Genomic DNA, 21,448 nt, shown 5'->3' with positions numbered 1-21,448 from the left:
TTAAAGCATAGAAAATGAGGTTTTTAAAATTAAAAAATGAAGCCGTAAATGCTAACTGAAGCTTCAATTAATTGAAGCCTCAGTCGGTTGAGACTTCAACTTTAAAATTTTTAAAAGAATATTTTTTTAATGATATGTCATCCTACATTGCGAAAACTTAACTCCGAAGGTGATTTAATTTATTTATTTTCCATAATGGAGCCATTTTGGCCCAAAACCCTAGAAAACATAAATTTGGAAAAATGTTCAATTTTTTAAAAACATGAAACATATCCTCAACTGTTATAACTCCTCAACTATTATAACTGAAGTAATGAATGTCACCACATTAATTATAATAAATGTTAATTAAGTATTATTTATGACTTTCATTAATACTCATTAATGAAAACCATTAATATTATTTATAAGTTCTATTAATATTTATTAATGGAAATATTAATGGAAGCCATTTGAAATGCCTATAAAATGGTTTCTCATCCCATGTAATATGTATCCTTAAACAAGAAATAAATTTCTTACTTTCTCTCATTCTCTCAACTTTCTCAACTCTCTTATTTGATTTCTTCTTCCCTATTATATATTAAAGTAAGATATATTTTATCTCTACTACTTTGATTTGCATTGTATTTGTTCTTATTTCACAACACGTTATCAACACGAATTGCTCTGAAGGTAATTCTCATATCTTAAACTTGAAGTTATTTATAAAGAATAAAGTTTTACATATTTATATTATTGTTGATTTGTTTTGTTACATATTGTTAAAAGTTATAAACAAATTATATGATTTTGTTTATAATCAAAGTTATACCAATGCTATCAATTTATTATAACCAATTCTAATAATATTGTTTTGTCATATATTTGAAATTATTTGACAATGTCAAATCTCACAAAATTCGAATTTGTGGCACTTGATGTTGAAATACATCTTGATGCAATGAATCTTGGAGCTATGATCAAATAAGGAAATCAAGCATCCCTGCAGGATTGTACAAAAACATTGATTTTCCTTTGTCATCATCTCCATGAAAGTTTTTTTTTTTAAAAAAAAAAAAAAAAAGTTTTTTTGATGAGAAATCACTAATCTCGTCCAACTGGATCTAAACCATTCCCTGAAGTGAATGCAATATCATCCCAAACTCATGGACATGGTCATGGTCGTGGAAGAAATCCCCGATACCATGGTTCTTATAGTAATAATTCATCAAATTCTCAGAAAAGGAAAGCCTCATTGCACCACCAGAAGTGGAACAATACCGAAGCAAAACAAGAAAATGGGAAGCGTTTACAAGATAAGCCTCCTAAGAACCATGAGAATAATTGTTATGGATGTAGTATGAAGGGACATTGGTCGCGTACCTGTCGTACGCCCAAACATTTGGTTGACCTTTACCAAACATCAATAAAAGCAAAAGGAAAAGAGATAAAGATGAACTTTATCAATTGTGATGGATTGGACTTAACCTATTATGACGTTGATTTCTTTGAAGGTCCTAATGAAAAAATAGACCATTTAATAAATGATGAGAAAATTAACATTGATTGATGTTACTTTATATATGAAATAATACATTATTATGTCTTATATTTACATCTGATTTTCTTTTGTTATTTACATTATGCCTTGTTTTTTTTTTTTGTTATATCTGAAATCCATATGTTATTTGGTCTCAAGATGAATGAGGATGATGTATGTCTCGCAGACTGTGCAACCACACACACAATTCTTCGAGATAAAATATATTTCCTCGAATTGACATTAATAAAAGTTAATGTAAGTACCATATCTGGTACTACAAACTTAGTTGAAGGCTTTGGAAGAGCAAACATAACGCTACCAAATGGAACAATATTTCATATAAATGACGCTTTATATTCTAGAAAATCTAGAAGAAATTTGCTCAATTTTAAATATATCCGTAGAAATGGATATCATATTGAAACTATGAATGAAGATAATGTAGAATATAATTACATTACTTCCATTATATTTGACCAGAAGCTTATAATGGAAAAACTCTCGGCTTTCTCCTCTGGATTGTACCATACAACTATAAAGCCTATTGAATCATATGTTGTCATGAACCAGAAGTTCAACGACTTAAAAGTTTTTGTCCTTTGGCATGACAGGCTAGGTCACCCAAGGTCTTCAATGATGCGTCGAATAATCAAACACTCACATAGACATCCACTAAAGAACCAGAAGATTCTTTCGCCCAATGAATACTCATGTGTTGTCTGCTCACAAGGTAAATTGATAGTTAGACCATCTTTTACTAAAGTCACATCTGAGTCACTAGTCATTTTAGAAAGAATACATGGGGGCATATGTGGGCCTATCTATCCACCATGTGGACCATTTCATTATTTTATGCTCTTAATAGATGCTTCTACTAGGTGGTCACATGTTTGTCTCCTTTCTACACGTAATGTTGCATTTGCTAGACTCATTGCACAAATAATCAGATTACGAGCACAATTTCCAGATTATCCAATTAAGACAATATGTCTTGATAATGTTGGCGAATTTACTTCTCAAACATTCATTGACTATTGCATGTCAATAGGGATAAATATTGAGCATCTTGTTGCTCATACTCATACCTAAAATGGTTTATCAAAATCCTTCATCAAATGTCTCCAATTAATAGCTCGATCATTATTAATGAAAACCAAATTACCTACTTCCGCCTGAGGACATGCTATTACAGCTTTAGTCTATATTCGACCTAGAACTTACCATGAATACTCCCCTTCACAACTTGTGCTTGGAAAATAACCAAATATCTCTTACTTACAAATATTTGATTGTGCAGTATATGTACCAATTGCACTTACACAACGCACTAAAATGGGTCCCTAATGAAGACTTGGGATTTATGTAGGTTTTGATTCTCCATCTATCATAAGATATCTTGAACTTTTGACAAACAATATTTTTACAGCTCGCTTTGCGGATTGTCATTTTAATGATAGTGTTTTCCCGTCATTAAGGGGAGAAAAGTCGATTCCTGAAGAACGATGAGATATTAGTTGGAAGACATCTATTATGACCCATCTTGATTCTCGTACAAATCAATGTGAACTAGAAGTTCAAAAGATCATTCATTTGCAAAATCTTGCAAATCAAATATCAGATGCATTCATTGATACAAAGAAAGTGACAAAGTCACATATCTCAGTTGCAAATACTCCAACACGGATTGATGTCCATGTAGGACACTTAACAAATGAATCTAAGATACGCTTGAAGCGTGGTAGACTTGTCGGCTCAAAGGATGTAACTCTTCGAAAGAGGAGAATCCAAGAAAAACTTGACACTCTAGAAGAGGCCATCAAAATGAATGATCAGTTTAAAATTGATAAATCTATAGCCCTAAAAGAGGCACAAATAATGCAGAAAGCTCCTGAAAAGGCACATATTGAACAAGAAGCCCCTGAAGAAGCACATATTGAACGAGAAACCCCTGAAAAGGCATAGATACTTGAAAATTGTGAGATCTCAGTAAGATATGTACACACGGGAAAAAAATGAGATCGAAATAATATTGTTATTAACAATATTTTTGCTTTCCAAGTGACCTCTGATATCATAAGAAATGATGAAGATCTCAAACCACGAAATGTGGAAGAATGTCGACATAGAAATGATTGGCCAAAATGGAAAGAAGCTATACAGGCAGAGTTAAATTCATTAACAAAACAAGAAGTTTTTGGACCTATAGTCCAAACACCTGAAGATGTAAAGCATGTTGGGTACAAATGGGTATTTGTACGAAAGCGCAATGAGAATAATGAGATCATAAGATATAAAATGCGATTAGTCGCATAAGGTTTCTCACAGAGACCTAATATTGACTACGAGCAAACATATTATCCCGTCATGGACGCAATCACATTTCGTTTCTTAATTAATTTGGCAGTCTCAAAAGGACTGGATATGCGTCTCATGGATGTTATTACAACATATTTATACGGATCCATGGATAATGATATATACATGAAAATCCCTGAAGGATTTAAATTGCTTGAAGCAAATAATACAAAGCCTCGTATAATGTATTCAATCAAGTTATAACGATCCTTGTATGGATTAAAGCAATCTGGACGCATGTGGTACAATCGCCTTAGCAAATACTTGCTAAAAAAAGGGTATGTGAATAACCTTATATGCCCATGCATCTTCATTAAGAAATCAGAAATCGGATTTACAATTATTGCAGTGTATGTTGATGACTTAAATCTTGTTGGAACTGCTGAAGAGCTCACAAGAACAACAAATTACTTGAAAAAGGAATTTGAGATGAAAGATCTTGGAAAAACAAAATTTTGTCTCAGCCTACAAATTGAGCATTTTCCAAATGGAGTTTTAGTACATCAATCAACATACATTAAGAAAGTTTTGAAGTGTTTTTATATGGATAAAGCACATCCTTTAAGTTCTCCAATGGTTGTCCGATCACTTGATGTGAAAAAGAACCCATTTCGTCTTTGCAAAAAAAATAAAGAATTACTTGGTCTTGAAGTACCATATTTTAGTGCTATTGGTGCACTTATGTATCTTACCACGTCTAGACATTACTTTTTCTATCAATTTATTAGCAAGATATAGTTCGCTCCAACTCGAAGACATTGGAATGATATCAAACATATATTGCGTTATCTTTGCGGAACTATTGATAAGGATTTATTTTACTCAAGGGAGCAACAATTGTTTGGATATGCAGATGCAAGATATCTTTCATATTCACATAAAGGTAGGTCACAAACAGGGTATGTGTTTAATTGCAATGGTACTGTTATTTCATGAAGATCTGTCAAACAAACAATGGTGGCCACATCATCAAATCATTTAGAAATATTGGCAATTCATAAAGCAAGTCGTGAATATATATGGATAAGATCTATGATCTAGCATATTTGGGAATCATATGGACTCTCCTCTTTCAAAGGTGACCCGACAATATTATTTGACGATAATGTTGCATGCATTGCACAAGTAACAGGATGTTATATTAAAGGAGATAAAACTAAACACAATTTCACCAAAATTCTTTTATACACATGAACTCCAGAAAAGTGGTGAAATTGATGTGCAACAAATACGCTCAAATGATAATCTAGCAAATTTATTCACAAAAGCATTGTCAATCTCAATATTCAAGAAGTTAATACACAGGATTGGAATGCGTCAACTCAAAGATATCGACACGAGGGGGAGTATGCTTGTAAAAGGGTGTTAGTGTACTGTACTCTTTTTCCTTTCGACTAAGTTTTATCCTGGGTTTTACTGACAAGGTTTTTAAAGAGACAGTCCAACATATCAAGAGCAACTTAAAGAATTATAAGAATATTGCACTCTTTTTCCTTTGCTAGGTTTTTCCCATATGGTTTTTTTTACTAATAACGTTTTAATGAGACATATTCTTCAATGTGGTGGACATCCAAAGGGGAGTATTATAACTGAAGTAATGAATGTCACCACATTAATTATAATAAATGTTAATTAAGTATTATTTATGACTTCCATTAATATTCATTAATGAAAACTATTAATGTTATTTATGAGTTCCATTAATCAAATATTTAATCCCCTAGTTTATTGAAAGTTATTTTTCTATATAAGACCGTCGTCTGTGCCCTTTTAATCAAATATTTCTAAAAGAATTCGTATAACCAGAGGAACCAACCCTCTAAAAATCAGGCGAAAAGGAAAATAGAAATGCAGAAATGTAAAAGGGCACTGAAGTTGTTTAATTTTGATAGATTAGATGAACATAATCTCAGCGTCTGCAGGAGGGTGGATTCATGAGCAAATAACCGAGAACGGATGCTGAAATTTGGCATACCCACATTTGTCAACTCACAACACCTTAGCTGACTCCCATTATGATTCAACCCAAAAGAGATCACGAAAAAGGGAAATGGCAGCTCTCCTTCAAAAGCTTCCAACCAAATACCCAAATATCTATTAACACTGGCTAAATGGCTATTAAGCAAGTTCCATAGCTGAACACACACACACAAACCCTCTTGCCGGACGGCCCTTTCTTCTGCAAAATCTACCTTCACATCTTTAATCTCTTTTTGCATCCCCTTGCAGGCTCGGAGACTAAAAAGCACACGGCAAAAGGTTACATAGTGGAGGAATAAGGAATTATTACTAACTAATTATTAAGATTGTCACCGGAACCATGTGATAGGGGTAGACATGGTCTGGGGAAGCTGTGGAGTCATACAGTGCTGCTGCTGCCATTGATGTAAGCTTTCACTTCCCCTCATTCCTCCAAATCCATGTTCTTGCTGTTGCTCTGGGTTCAAGTTGTTGTCTTCAATGTCCATCGTTGTGACCTCCATTTCTTCTGCCTCCTCCATCAACTCCACAGCCTCTATTTGGGGCACCTTCACCCCTGATGCTTGAGGGAGATGCGAAGGGACCCAGGGAACTACAGCTAAGCACTCATTTGTTACCCTACTATTTCTCTCCCCACTTCCTGTTTCATCCTCCCCTGACTTTCTGAGATTAGGCTGGCTCGACCAAGGAAATTGATCTACATAGAATCAAAATAAATCACTCAGTGCCAAATTTCCCAGAAATCCAGGATCATCCACAACAATAATCAAACTTCAATTTTAAATTATCCAATCTATATGAAACATTGTTTTGAATTTATCCAACCCAGAACATTAAGACATGATCCACACCCATTCAGTGATGACTGACTACCTCGTTATGAGGTCCCTTCACTGAAAAGGGGAGGAAAGCATATAATCACAACACTTGGAAAGCATACTGTGACAAATTCAACATTCAATGTTCCTACTATTTTCTTTCAAATCAGTTTATAAGCAATCTAATAATATAGATAGCAGCTCCTTTAAAACTAATGAATCAAAGCACTCCTACTGTTTTCACAAGAGTTTAGAAAGTAAAACAAACTAAGATGGGGCCTGCAGCGCATACTCTTAAAACCGGAAATAATATCAGAATCAACGGAGACTGAAAACTTTGATGGAGACTGCATCAATGGCGAGTTAACAGGCTTGAAGAGAACTATAGCCCTCTCTGCATTCAATGGAATACCATCCATTTCCTCCCGTGTATTTTCAACTTGCTTTTCAGGCAATAATTGTTCAAATTCGACAGGAACATCATGCTCCTCTTCCTCCATTATTGGCGGCAATTCTGCATCCTACGCGAAACAAAAAAAAAAATGTTTTTAATACAACATTGTCACAATTTAATCAAATTTAACGACAAGCTTCACAATCTTTTTAGTAATAAAAATTTACACATATATTTTTGCGGATTCTATATAGCTTAAAGAATAATTCAAATATTTGTTAAAGTTCCATCGGATGGTGATAAAAATTTTAATCTCAGATTTGCCATATCCAGAGAGAAACCGAATTTTCAGAAAACACAGGGAAAAAAAAATTGAATATTTTAGTAGTTCCAAAGCTGCATTTTCTTTAAATTTTCTTGGCCAACAAACACCACGAATCGCTCCAGAAAAAAGCCATTAAATACAAGAGAAAAAAGAGGCAGAAGAGAATTTTCCTGGCGGGAAGAAACATTGAACAAAGATCTCTTCGGTTGCTGATAAAATATTTAACGTCTGATTGTCCGTATCCGAGATCCAGAAACGTAAAAACTATTTGACATAATCACAAAGATCAAAAGAGAAAAAGACAAAAGACAATTTAACCTCAAATTTGCATTTCCCCTAAATTTCCTGGGAAACAAGCCAACTCGATTATCTTGGAAGGGAAGAAGAAGTGCCCATCGGCATCCTCTTCTGTCAATTTTCTCAAAAAAAAAAGAAAAAACCCAAATAAAAGGTTCCTTCAACGAGGAAAGAGTACTAACGCCATTTTTTTTTTTAAAAAAAAGAAAAACAAAAATTAAGCTTCAAAAGAAGCATGTACCGTAAATTTTTTCCCGGAAAAAACATACAAGCGGTGATTTTCTGGAGAAAGAAACTACCAATAGACGGATTTCAAGATAGAAAAAGAAAAAAGAAAAAAAAAAACGAATGTTTAGCTTCAACGTCTCATTCCCGTCCAATTTTCTAGGAAAACAAACAAAATTCGGGGGAAAAGAAGACAGAAAGGAAAAGAAAAGTACCAGTCGGCGAATTTTTCTGGCGGGAGAAGACAAGGAGAAGTCGGAGAAATCATCGTTGACCTCTTCAAGCTCCTTCCGCTTCATCTTCAAGGACAAGTAGGAAGCCATCCAACTCCAACCGTAACCCTAACCCTAAGTTTTCTGTCTGTGACCGTGATGAGAATTATTGAGAATGGACTTGTGGTCTAAAGGGTAGTTAAAGTTTAGACTTTTAGAGAGAGAAACAAAAGTTGGCGAGCCGCGAGTCTTCTGTTTGCCTCTGGATGTCTCTAGAAGACTAGATCCTTCCTCCACCGGTCCACCCCCACTCCCAATTTCTTTACGCTTCCAAAACGTTTCCCTCTTTATTTCCTTTGCAAGTTCACACTATGCCTCGTTTGCCGTCAATTTTATTTCTATTGATCTTAAAAACAAGTTTTGTACTTCTCAAATATCCATCCAAACAATACCTATACTTTTCATTATTCTTTTAAGTCCTTTCCAAATACAATATTTGGAACAAAAGATGCTTTAAAAAGTTATTCCATTTGTTTTAAAAGGCTATTTTTTTTTTTAACTTCTCAAAATTATGACTATATTAGATGCTTTGATAATGATTTTAGAAAATTATTTAATTTTTTTAATACTTAAATAATAAAAAATTTTAAATATTAAAAATATTTTTTAAAATCATTACCCTAATTTAATATTATTTTTTAAAATTAATTTTCTCAATCTTAAATCTTTTTGTATCATTAGATTATTATTTTTAAAATTTTAGATTAAGCTTAAATTCACTATATGATTTTCAGTTAAATTAAATTTTAATTAAGGCCTTGTACAACTTCCATGGAATTTTCATATAAGAATCACAAGTGATTTTAATAATCATATTAAATTTTTATTTTTTAAAAGTTTTGATTCATCATTATTCATATATGAATTTTGGTGAGATTCATTTTGAAATTCACAATACTCATCACCGTTCATGTTTTAATAATAATAATGATAATTTCTTGAAACATCCACAAATAAAAGAATTCTTACTCTCTCTCCTTACCATTTTTGAAAGTTATACTCCTCATTAAAGAGTATAAAAGGAAAGTGGGAGAGTGACCATAATGTCAGCTTTTTTTTTTTTTTTTTTTTTTTTCGCAATAACTCGAGATTTAATATCATAGAAATGATAAATTTTTCGCTTGTAATGTAAATTGTGGGATAAAAGGTTTAACAACTTGACGATAACTCTTTGCCATATGAAGTTGTAATATATTCTAAAGATGATCTAGAATAATTATTTATGATATTATGCAATTTGTATGACTAGAAGTACATACAATATGTTTTGGATTAACAGTTTCAATGAGATTTTTTTATCCTGGTTGAAGGAATAATTGCCAAATCTAATATTCCCTCACCCTTGGTACCAGTGAGCTTTTTATTTGATGGAATATTACAAATCTTACGTCATTTATAATCATAAAAATGAAATCTATTTTTATTATAATTATAATTTCAATTTTTTTATTTATATGGTATTGTCGCTGGCTCCAATTTATTTTCTTATATTTATTTCTATTCTTATATAAGTCCTATTTTATAAACTATGGTTTATAGTTTACACTAATACTATTTGAAGGGATAGGATGAAATTATAGTTGTACGGCACTTTAAAAGATATTTGATTGGAAGATGTTACCGTACAAGTATAAAAGTCGTAAAATGGAGGTGGGAAGTTGGGAAACATCTCTGAGTTATTATTTTTGTGGAAATTATATAATGGATAAAATTAAAAGAATAAAATATAAATAAAATAGGAGATATGGACCCTATGGTATAGATTGCTTCGTTCTTGTCTTCTCTTGATAAGTGGGCCTGATTGATAGGATATAAATACTCGCTCTAGGGAGCTGACTCGTGTCATTATCATGCCCGTTCAAATTGTATAACTATATATCAAATAAAAATAATTTTTTATTAAATACATTAATCATAATTAAACCTAAATTATTACTAAATAAAATTACTAATATCTACACCTTATTTTTAAAAGCTGAAATAAGGAATGAGAAGTGAAATCAATTTTATTCTCATTTAATAATATATTTAGATTATTTTTTCAAATGAGAATGTGTGGACCCCGCATTTCAGCTCAATGCGTTTCTCACTCGATGGCGAGCTCGATTTTTATTTTATTCGAAAATTTGATTTTTATTGATTATTTGAAAATGACTTGGAGTCACCACTTATTTTTGTTTTATTTTTAAAGGGTAAACAAAATAAGAAAGAAAAACCCTAAGTGTGACTCCTGATTTTGGAAAAGGTGGTCTGTGAAAAACCGAATCGGGTTCGGGAGTCAGGTTACTTATCGGGAAGGTACGGTAAAGACCGTAGCACCCCTCTAAGCCCCTAAAGTCGGGTCTCTACTAATCAAATGAAACAATCATGGCAATGGATGAGTAAATCAATAGATACCCACATCAATCATGCATATATGAGAATCAGAATACATAAAATGAATTATCATAACGAGTGAATGCGTACCTGGGCAACAATCTTGAATGCGCTATCATGAAACAGGGTTAGTGAGCAATGAACAAGTTATAATTAAGCGCATATTAAGGAATAGAATAGATCAAACACGCAAGATAAGTAAATAAATCAAACAATCAATCAATCATGAATTCTCATATGTGGGGCCCCCACCAAAGCCCATCTCGGAGTGACACATGGCCACCTAAGGTGGTGACACCTGTCAATCTTGGCTGCAGCAAAGCAGACCCCACATGGGGGTCTACAAATATGCCCCTCTTCGATAGAGTTCACGAGTGTAAAGAACATGAACACTGGAGTGAAAAATAAGTGTGAATAGTGAGTGCAATGAAGTGAACTCTACCGAAGAACCAAGAAGACCCCCATAGGGACACTAGTGAGATATAAACTCACTCAGACTAATAGATGAACAACGAGGCTCTAATCCTAAAAGGAAATGATGTCTCGAAATGCCTCTACAGCCACACTAAGGATCCAGGTTCCCTCTAAGTCGTCTCCAAAAGTGACTCGAAAATCGATTGCAAAAATGAGTAACGGTCGAACCATCTTGAAGTACGAGAAAGAACGTGTCCAAAGGAGACTCCCTATGTGACCTACATGAGAATGCCAAGCGTAGGATGCCCAACAACATGACTGAAATACGTGTCGTGATCTAAAAAAAAAAAAATTGTCATGTGTAGTGGAAGGGGAATCCCAACAGAGCAATGATGATCAAGCAATAAGCTCCAGGTAACCGAGTGAGGAGAATGACTCTGAACAACCAAAATGGAGGAATAATGGTGACTCAGAATGCAAAGAAGACTCAACTATGCAGGCGTGACTCGGAGGTGAACAAGACTCAACTCAATCCAACAAAACAATGACCGATTGATATAGGTGTGGTCCCGACTCGAACTAAACATAAACTGACAGAAAGATGGCCGATCGATATAGGTGCGGCCTCGACTCAAACTGACACGACGAATGACCGATTGATATAGGTGCGGTCCCGAAAACTGAACTGACATGACAATGAGATGGCCGATCGATATAGGTGCGGCCCCAACTCAAACTGACACGATAATGACCGATCGATATAGGTGCGGTCCCAAAAACTGAACTGTCATGACAAGGAGATGGCCGATCGATATAGGTGCGGCCCCGATTCAAACTGACACGATAATGACCGATCGATATAGGTGCGGTCCCAGAAACGGAACTGACGTGACAAGAACATGGTCGATCGATATAGGTGCGGCCCCGACTCAAAAACACAAACTGATACGATAATGACCGATCGATATAGGTGCGGCCCCGACTCAAACTGACACGACGAATGACCGATTGATATAGGTGCGGTCCCAGAAACTGAACTGACATGACAAGAACATGGCCGATCGATATAGGTGCAGCCCCGACTCAAAAACACAAACTGATACGATAATGACCGATCGATATAGGTGCGGTCCCAGAAACTGAACTATCATGACAAGGAGATGGTCGATCGATATAGGTGCGGCCTCGACTCAAACTGACACGACGAATGACCGATTGATATAGGTGCGGTCCCGACTTGAAAACTGACATGACAGGGAGATGGCCGATCGATATAGGTGCGGCCCTGACTCGAACTCAAACTGATAGGATGATGACCGATCGATATAGGTGCGGTCCTAGAAACTGAACTGTCATGACAAGGAGATGGCCGATCGATATAGGTGCGGCCCCGACTCAAACTCAAACTGATAGGATGATGACCGATCTATATAGGTGCGGTCCTGACTCGAAAACTGACATAACAGGGAGATGGCCGATCGATATAGGTGCGACCTCGACTCAAACTCAAACTGCTAGGATGATGACCGATCGATATAGGTGCGGCCCCGACTCAAACTGACACGATGATGACCGATCGATATAGGTGCGGTCCCGACTCGAAAACTGACATGACAGGGAGATGGCCGATCGATATAGGTGCGGCCTCGACTCAAACTCAAACTGCTAAGATGATGACCGATCGATATAGGTGCGGTCCCGACTCGAAAACTGACATGACAGGGAGATGGCCGATCGATATAGGTGCGGCCCCGACTCAAACTCAAACTGATAGGATGATGACCGATCGATATAGGTGCGGTCCTGACTCGAAAACTGACATAACAGGGAGATGGCCGATCGATATAGGTGCGGCCCCGACTCAAACTCAAACTGATAAGACAAGATGATGAATGACCTGATCAAATGGCCCAAAGCCAAAGGATACCAGATAATGACGCAAGAAAATCGGGAGGGGATATGCCCCAAGTGAAACTCATGAGGATCGACAACTAGGTCGAAAGATAATGAAGGCTGTGAAAGGTCCGATGATCCTAGGGAAGGAGGGTAGCCCCAGTATGCAACTCCGAAAAGGTCAACAACTAGATCCAAAGGTGAGTGAAGCCTGTGGAAGGCCGATATCCTCGGGAGAAGGGTATGCCCCAGTATGACACTCGGAAGGGTCAACAACTAGATCAAAATGTGATGAGCTTGTGAAGGTCTGATGATCTAGGGAAGGGGATGCCCCAGTATGTGACAGTGAACAGACTGAATATAATATCTCAAACTACTATACTCTGAAATATGCTCATCCATCATGTAATGAAAATGTCCAACCTCAAATAGGTAATGCCAAACAGGACCATGCATCGTGAACCATGCTGACTAAACAAAATAACTGAGAATAAAACAATGATGATAGTGCTCAAATCAAAACAAGCAAATCAACACTCAACATGAACTGTCAAATGAAAACATCGTCACTAATAAATCAACAATCTGTCAGGCCCTGCCATCATGGAAAATGTTGAACCTAAAGTCCAAAAGATATATGAAAGCACAACCAAGGTGATCGAGGACTGATCTACATCTCCTCCTAATCGAGAGAGGGGTGAGGTCATGTGTCATAGTGGGATGTGTAAGATAAAAGAAGGTATGATCAGGCTCTGGTATGATGGAGGCGTGAAAGTATCCAGGGTGAAATAACTAAGTACAAGATGAAAGGTATGTATCCGAGATCGTCCAAGTACGCGAGAAGACTAAACCTGAGGTATCAAAGCTCCATAATCCATCAAAAGCAATAATCACAAACAGAAAGGAATCTCGATGTCAAACCATCTAACAAGGTGGCTATGCCCCAGTATGAAATGAGGACAACATGAAATAATCCAATGATCTCTATATCACCCGTCGGATGCTCCAACGTCAAGAATCAGTCTGATCTCCCTCCAAAAGATGGATATGCCCTAGTGTGAGGGATCCAGTAGGGTGACTATGCTCCAATGAAAAATACTCTCCATCCTGACTATGCACCAGTGTAAAGTAGTGTATCCGAGTCAACAAATCAATCAACCTCTACTCCTGGTGCCAAAACGGAAACATCTCAACGTAATCCATAGGAATCAGAATCCTCGAGCTCCATGAATGTGAATGTGGTGGCTATGCCCCAGTATAAACCACCTGAAGTGACTATGCTCCAATGAACAATCAAAGTCCATCACCAATGAGAGGGTTACGCCTCAAATAAATCGTCGTCTCAAAAATCAACCATCAATGAGTAGAGTGTGTCCCAATGCAGAGTATCGAGTAGAGTGACTGTATCTCCAATAAAAACTCTCTCTGAAATGGCTATGTCCCAGTATAGGGTCATCCCACAACTCCTAATCCATCATAAACCAAATGAAGAAACAAACTGACTATGCCTCAGTGCAAAGCGTCATCCCACTAAGAAACCGTCATCGATGAGCGGGGTATGCCCCAGTGTAGATAATGTCGCCTCTGAAAGTCCATCACCGATAAGAAGGGTATGCCCCAGTGTAATCTATCACCTTGACTCCCATCCATCATGCTCCAAGGAATAATCTCCGACTAATCTCGAGTATTGCCCACGTGTGAGCTATCAAACACAATGTGAAGTAATGGCCTCAGGGTGGCCTTCAGACACGGGACGTAACGTAGGCTAAGGTAATAGGGTGAAAGAAATGAAAGGAAACTAGGCTAAAAAATCCCAATGATATAATCCCCATACCCCTCATGCATGAGATGCAATGCGTAGAGAACATCATGAGTCCCGGACCTAGGGGTCTCCCACACGAAAAATGATGATAAATGAATGGACATATCGAATAAGCAAGAATAAAGTGTGGATGCTGAATCCATGTCAAACATCAAGAAGAATGAGAAATGAATGAGATATGATGAAGTGGAGTGAAACGGAAGGATAAAATAAAGATGAAAGAAGACGAAGAGATAGAAAAGTGAGTGATAGTCAACCTGCATCAAAACATGGAGAGTAGTCACATCCAAAATAGATGGGATGATGGATAAAGCAAGGATCCAGAGATACCAAGGAAAAAGTCGCTCGCCTCTCTCACAAAAATCGAACGGATGACTCATACTTTCACCCAAAATATACATCAAGATGAATCCCAGAAAGGAGCTCCATACGAACTCTCTCTATCATATGAACTCAAATGAAGCAACTTGGCACGTCCATACACATGCCCAATGAAGAATGATAAAATGAACAATGCGCTATCTTTTTTTTTTTTTTTTTTTTTTTTGCGCATACCCTGATCATAGTGAATGATATCCCATGAAATACATAGCTAAATGAATAAACTCTCCCCATGTACTGATGTAACATGAATCCTCACTAACAAGACAACCTCTCAAAAATAAGATCTCTGGACCACTACCCATAAGGTGAATGAGGGAAAGAACGTGACAATCCTCCATGCAATGACGTGTGAGAAACCACCACTCAAGGTGAAATACGGATGATGTCGAGTAAGCAATGATGAAAGAAAAGACAGAGAACGAATATCACAAGAGGTGATATGTGATATCGGAAAATAGTGATGAAATGATGTCCAAGTAGAGAATATCATAATGAAGAGTGAAGAATGAGGCTCGAATGTGTATGTGAGGTCTGGAACTCATGACGTATCTAAACATAGTATGCAAGCACTACAGGTCCCCAACCCGGTGTAATAGGTAAATGAGGTGATGAAAGAAAAGGCTATGATGCTCGTGCGAGGCTCAAAGGGCTAGCAACGGGTAACTCTATATGCGAAGGTGATCAAGTAAATCGGCTCATGAAATGATGGCCACCCATCCTTTGACCACAACCTCAAACATTGTGCTTTCAAGATCTCACATGGTCAAAACTGAAGACTGACATCCATCCAACAAAGTCATGGCGACTCCTCTGAAATCGCGCGAAAGCTCCCACTGATGCTCTATGATAACCATCAATGTCCTCTGAAAATCAACTCACTCCATCATCATAAGTTACTCATCATCGTCTCATAAAATCACCATCTCTAATCATCCCGACTCTCTGAAGTCATGTGCGATGGCTCAAATCTGGATGCTCCATGATAACCCCTCTATCTCAACAATATCGTCAAACAATCAAGCCACTCTCTCATCATGATCCACCTATCATCGTGTGAAGCTCACCTCGGGTCTAACCGTCTCGGACTCTACCTAGTCAGATAAAGGAAATGATGGAAAGGAAAGGCAATGGTACTGTAATGTACGAAGGCGAATAAGAATGGTAAAGGCGTACAGCAGTACCAAAGGGTGGTGTCATGTCAGGTTCAAAATGGGTAAGTCATCAAGTCCATAGAGTCAAGGTGTGGATATGGGTATGGTACCGCTCTAATCAGAAGGTGAAATGGGTCACAGTCTCAAACTCCTAGGTCGATCTCCTGATCCTAAGTCAAATAGGCTCAATATCCTCCATGATAGGTCAGGCCAAAGTGATCGTGATGTAAGTGAAAGATGTATCATATCGAAAGCATAACACGCATCAACACAAGATATGTAAAACACACTCACGAGAAAAATGCCACAAAACTCAGATAAAATATCATATCACTAAATGAACCAACGAGTACATCATGTGTGAAATGATAAAGGACTACAACAACTGGACTCTCAACATGAAACTAAAAACAAATGATCCTAAACCGAAAACAAGACTCAACAAAACAAAAACAACTCTGACAAACTACAAACTGGACTCAACAAAATGGAAAATGACTCTGATGATGACCATAATCAGGATGAAGAGTGCTCTGAGCTGAACTAACTACCAAGCGATGTACCCATGCCGACTGACCCAAGTCCTCAACCTGGAGATCCCAGAACACCATATGCCATCTGTACCCTCAATATCCAAATCAATCTACTGATGACCAGGAGGAGGAGGAACTGCATGTGTAGAATGTGTAGGTAGGGGATTGGTGGTCACACTTGGCCTAGCCAAGTCAACCACCCCTGAATCGATCAAATCCTGTATCGCATGATGGAGTGCTGAACAACGCTCAGTATCGTGCCCTAGAATCTGATGATATAAGCAGTGCTCATGTGAACGGAAATGAGGAGGAATAGGATGTGGCAAAGGCCTCGGCGCCAAAGGAACAATCACCCCAGCGTCTCTGAGCTTCTCAAAAGCTCTAGTCAATGTCATGCCCAAAGGAGTGAACTGTCTCGCAGCCCTCTGTGCATATGGTCTAGGTGGCGGGTGAGTAGCGGCTCTCGGATGCGAAGGTCGTGGCTGCATGCTAGTCTGAGCAATGTAAGGCTCCTGAACATAATCCGGCTGATACTGACACCGCGGATGAAGGAAATGAGCTCTGACTGAAGGTGACCTATAAAGTGAGTGATGTGTAGGCCTCTGGTGCTGATAGCTAATAGCACCAACCTCTCCAGATCTACTCAATGGTCCAATCAGCTTCTTCCTCTTACTGTCAGGGGAAGGAGTAGTATCTGTCCATAATCCTCGAGCCATGGCCTCCTCTACACTGAAAACAGCATGAACCAAACTCCTAAGATCCTGAAATGGGATGCCCACAAGACGCCTAGCGAACCTCGGCTGTAGGTTCCGAAGAACCATATCAATTTGATCCTGCTCCTTAGGCCGGTCTACCATACCAGCCATCTTTGCCCTCCAACGAGTGACAAAGGAAGAAATAGACTCCTCTGGCCTCTGTCTAGTGGCCTCCAACTCTCGTCTGGATACATCAATGTCGGCACTGAAAGCGAACTGAGTCAGGAACTCATGAGCCACGTCCTCCCAAGTACGAAGTCTCGAAGGCTCAACTGAAGCAAACCATCACTGTGTTGCTCCACTAAGTGACATGGGAAAAAGGGTCACCAACTGCGCATCATCTATACCATGTGCTCTCATGACTGTGCTATATAGCCTCAAGTGGATCTTGGGACAACCAATCCCACTATAACGCTCAATGTCTGGCATGCGAAACTTGGCGGGCAAGCTAGCCGCCGGTATGCCATCTCTGTCATCCCAAGTCAAACCCCCGTCCTGCAATCTAATCTGTCTCATCATGGACTCAAGCCTCTCAACCTTGGCCTCTTGCTCAGCTAATCGAGTATCCTCAATAGTAGGAACCATGGGAGGCGGCACTGTGACAGTAGGTGGCAGAATAGTCTCATAATGATCTGCCAGATGGAATGGAGTACCGAGTGAAACCCCAGGTGGACGAGTCTGTGCTGTCTGAGATGCATGAGGAATCGTCTCGTCAGTGACCATGCCAGCCGGATGAGGATCCTGGCGAGAACTCTCTAACTGATCCAAGCGCCTACTGACTCCGGCCATGAACTCCTGAATGGAAGCAAGTGTGGAAGCTAGCTCGTCTGACATCTCAACTGAACTGTCTAAACTCGGATATGAATCTGCTCTGATCAATCGTCCTCCAACTCTTCTCCAAGAATGTGTCTCCAGACTCAACCGACTCCTAAACTGACTCCCTACAATGCAAACAAAATGGATGAAGGACACGAGATAGAACTCTAAAAGACGACAATACAACATGCAAGCACATGGTCCTGAGATGGCAATCCAAAATCTGGATGTAATGACGAAAACTCTAGAGTCATAAAGGTATCCACTGCGAGATGGGTACAAATGTGACTAGGGAATCTCCATCAATAATCCGAGATAAAAGAGGTGTGAAAAACATACTATCACGAGATCAGTACTCCATATATAAGCATATACCTTTACCTCAACTTTCGACTCAAGCTCCATAAGAGAAAGATAATAAGGTGATCAAGGCGAATCTCTAGAAAAAAGTGTGGGTGTGAAAATGCGCCTTTCACCTTTCCGTAATGAAAATATGAGCATCGAGTCGAAAATCGAACAAAGGATCAAACAAATGATGAGGTACTGAGCCCGTGATAAGCGTACAGTGTAAAAAGATGATCAATGAACATATCCCAAAGTATCGAGTGAGCGTCAACAAAGTGAATGGATGTGTCGAACCAGGAAAGAAATACAAAAGCTCTAGGGAGAAAGCATGACAAACTCATCGAGTGAAAAACACAGTCCAAGGTGACATGATAAGGGTGATCCAACCGATACTCAAACTTAAACCGATCTCCGAGCACTCAACTGGAGACTAAAAGGAGGGAGTGTTGAATCCGAACTATGACTACAGAGGCTTTGAAGGCCCTCAGATGCACCCACGTGTAGGGAAGGAATCCTAATCGAAGGATCTATGGCTCAACCTACGAGGTCAAGGTGGCTCTAAATGGATATGGGTGGACTTTAAAGATCCCTAGCAGAAGCGATCGTACCCTCCGGCGGTACGCAACCCTCTACACGCCTCCGAAGAGACGGGGCGCTTCCATGCAAGGTGGTCATCACCTCCACACATGCACTACCTCGACATCCCAGGGGGTTTCCTATGGTGAAACCTCTCAAAACTCTCAACGCTCAATGGTCGACTAGAGTGCACAGTGAATGATGTGGGTGCATCCGAAAACCCTAAGAAGCTAAAACAAGAGAGAAAACACACTGGTCGCGCAACTATCCATGAAACCTAGCTCGGGGCTATACAGATCTTCAATGATCGGACTCCAATCAACATCGATATGTCGGTCTCCTCCAGAACGCTCCCAAACATCGGTATAGCCCGTCGCTAGACCCTACTCCTAACCTCTATCTCGGTCAGAGTACAAGCACACACAAGGCCTCACACTTGCAAAAGTGAGAACCGAAATGAAGGAAATGACCGAAACCAGAGGGTCGGAGATAAGGGGATAAATGTGCTACCCACACGGACAAGCAACACGCAATCACACAAAGGAAGGGTAGTCATGCACCATACGGTCAAGCAGAGTACAAGTATATCACTCAAGTCCACACAAACTATGACGATCAAGACGAATAATGATACAGACATCATGCTCAAAAGACAATCAAGGCAATATACAAGCCAGAGAATCAACACGTCAAATCAAACCAACAACAAATCCATACATGCAGGGCGATCAGAATAATCATGGAAAATATTAGAATCACTATGCTAATCAAGGCAAGATGATCAATCAGTATAATCAGCATGTCAATGTACTCAACAAACATGGCAATGAAGCACAGAAAAAATCAAAATCCTCAATCAAGATAATCAATCATCATAACCAGCATGTCAAATATCTCAAACAAATAAATCACTGAAGCATGGAGAAATTGGCTATATCAAAAACCCCAATCAAAATAATCAACCAACATGATCAACACGTCAATGTCCCAAGTGAAAACTCGAGAACTCCCAATGTGCAATCAAGAGATGAGTGCCCACTGATTGTCCAATCGAATACCACGTTTGCTTCATTCTAAGTTCAAGCTTGACCCTCTAAAAAAAAAGTCCCCAGCGGAGTCGCCATTTTGTGGACCCCGCATTTCGGCTCAATGCGTTTCCCACTCGATGACGAGCTCGATTTTTATTTGAAAATGATTTTTATTGATTGTTTGAAAAATGACTTGGAGTCGCCACTTATTTTTGTTTTATTTTTAAAGGGTAAACAAAATAAGAAAGAAAAACCCTAAGTGTGACTCCTTGTTTTGGAAAAGACGGTCTGTGAAAAACCGGATCGGGTTCGGGGGTCAGGTTACTTATCGGGAAGGTACGGTAAAGACCGTAGCACCCCTCTAAGTCCCTAAAGACGGGTCTCTACTAATAAAATGAAGCAATCGTGGCAATTGATGAGTAAATCAGTGGATACCCACGTCAATCATGCATATATGAGAATCAGAATACATAAAATGAATTATCAGAACGAGTGAATGCGTACCTGGGCAGCAATCTCGAATGCGCTATCATGAAATAGGGTTAGTGAGCAATGAACAAGATATAATTAAGCGCATATTAAGGAACAGAATAGATCAAACACGCAGGATAAGTAAATCAATCGAACAATCAATCAATCATGAATTCTCATATGTGGGGCCCCCACCAAAGCCCATTTATTTTGCATGAATTGATTCCATAAATTCCATTATTCGGAATTATGGAATTAAAGTCTTGCTTATTTTAAAACATTTTTAAAACAGAAGAGATGTGAGGATTGCTCACCAGGAAGGAAAATGGCGGCAAAGTTTTATTAAAAATGGGATTTTTGTGTAACCTAAGGAAAATGCAAAGGATGAAAAGTTGGAATATTTGAAGTTATTTAATCAACCAAAACTTGGAAAACTACTTTGAAAACTGAGGTTCGAGGAATTATTTTAAAATAAAATATGATGAAATAAAAAAAGAGAAAGGGCACGTGGTCTAATTGCCTGCCTTTTATTTCATAACGGTGACTCCAAACCCCACGCCTTCCAAGCTCACAAACTTGTCATCTTCTCTGTACACAGACGCCCCTCTTGAAAACCCACTACTTTTCCTTCTTAAGTTGGCCACAAACTCTTGCCTGGTCGTGTTCTTCATCTCTTCAAGCTCTTTCCCATAA

At 38.4% G+C, this 21,448-nt stretch overlaps 1 protein-coding gene across 2 annotated transcripts; it reads right to left on the bottom strand.

Annotated features, from left to right (window-relative positions):
* Positions 1-5,739: 5,739 nt before the first annotated feature.
* LOC117909817 lies at positions 5,740-8,411 on the bottom strand. Of its 2 annotated transcripts, XM_034823873.1 has the most exons (4): positions 8,135-8,411; positions 6,971-7,199; positions 6,246-6,557; positions 5,740-6,118 (listed from the first exon to the last, which is right to left on the bottom strand). In XM_034823873.1, exons 1-4 carry the CDS (start codon positions 8,240-8,242, stop codon positions 6,075-6,077), a joined length of 693 nt encoding a protein of 230 aa, XP_034679764.1. In that variant the 5' UTR covers positions 8,243-8,411; the 3' UTR covers positions 5,740-6,074. The 2 variants fall into 2 exon arrangements, with proteins under 2 accessions (XP_034679764.1, XP_034679763.1); XM_034823872.1 differs by having other exon boundaries at positions 5,740-6,557; positions 8,135-8,408.
* Positions 8,412-21,448: the final 13,037 nt, after the last annotated feature.

Source organism: Vitis riparia, unplaced genomic scaffold (assembly GCF_004353265.1).
Source record: "Vitis riparia cultivar Riparia Gloire de Montpellier isolate 1030 unplaced genomic scaffold, EGFV_Vit.rip_1.0 scaffold392_pilon_pilon, whole genome shotgun sequence".
NCBI lineage: Eukaryota > Viridiplantae > Streptophyta > Magnoliopsida > Vitales > Vitaceae > Vitis > Vitis riparia.
The sequence above is the reverse complement of the archived record's forward strand: the minus strand, read 5'-3'. Positions and strand labels throughout refer to the sequence as shown.

Bases quoted from the DNA above. Each gene is read 5' to 3' on its own strand.
- LOC117909817 (XM_034823872.1), bottom strand. From the start codon at position 8,242: ATGGCTTCCTACTTGTCCTTGAAGATGAAGCGGAAGGAGCTTGAAGAG. The intron at 7,200-8,134 runs GTACTTTTCTTT...TGTTTCGCGTAG, and splicing joins CCAGAAAAATTCGCCGACTG to GATGCAGAATTGCCGCCAAT. The intron at 6,558-6,970 runs GTATGCGCTGCA...GATTCTATGTAG, and splicing joins TATTATTTCCGGTTTTAAGA to ATCAATTTCCTTGGTCGAGC.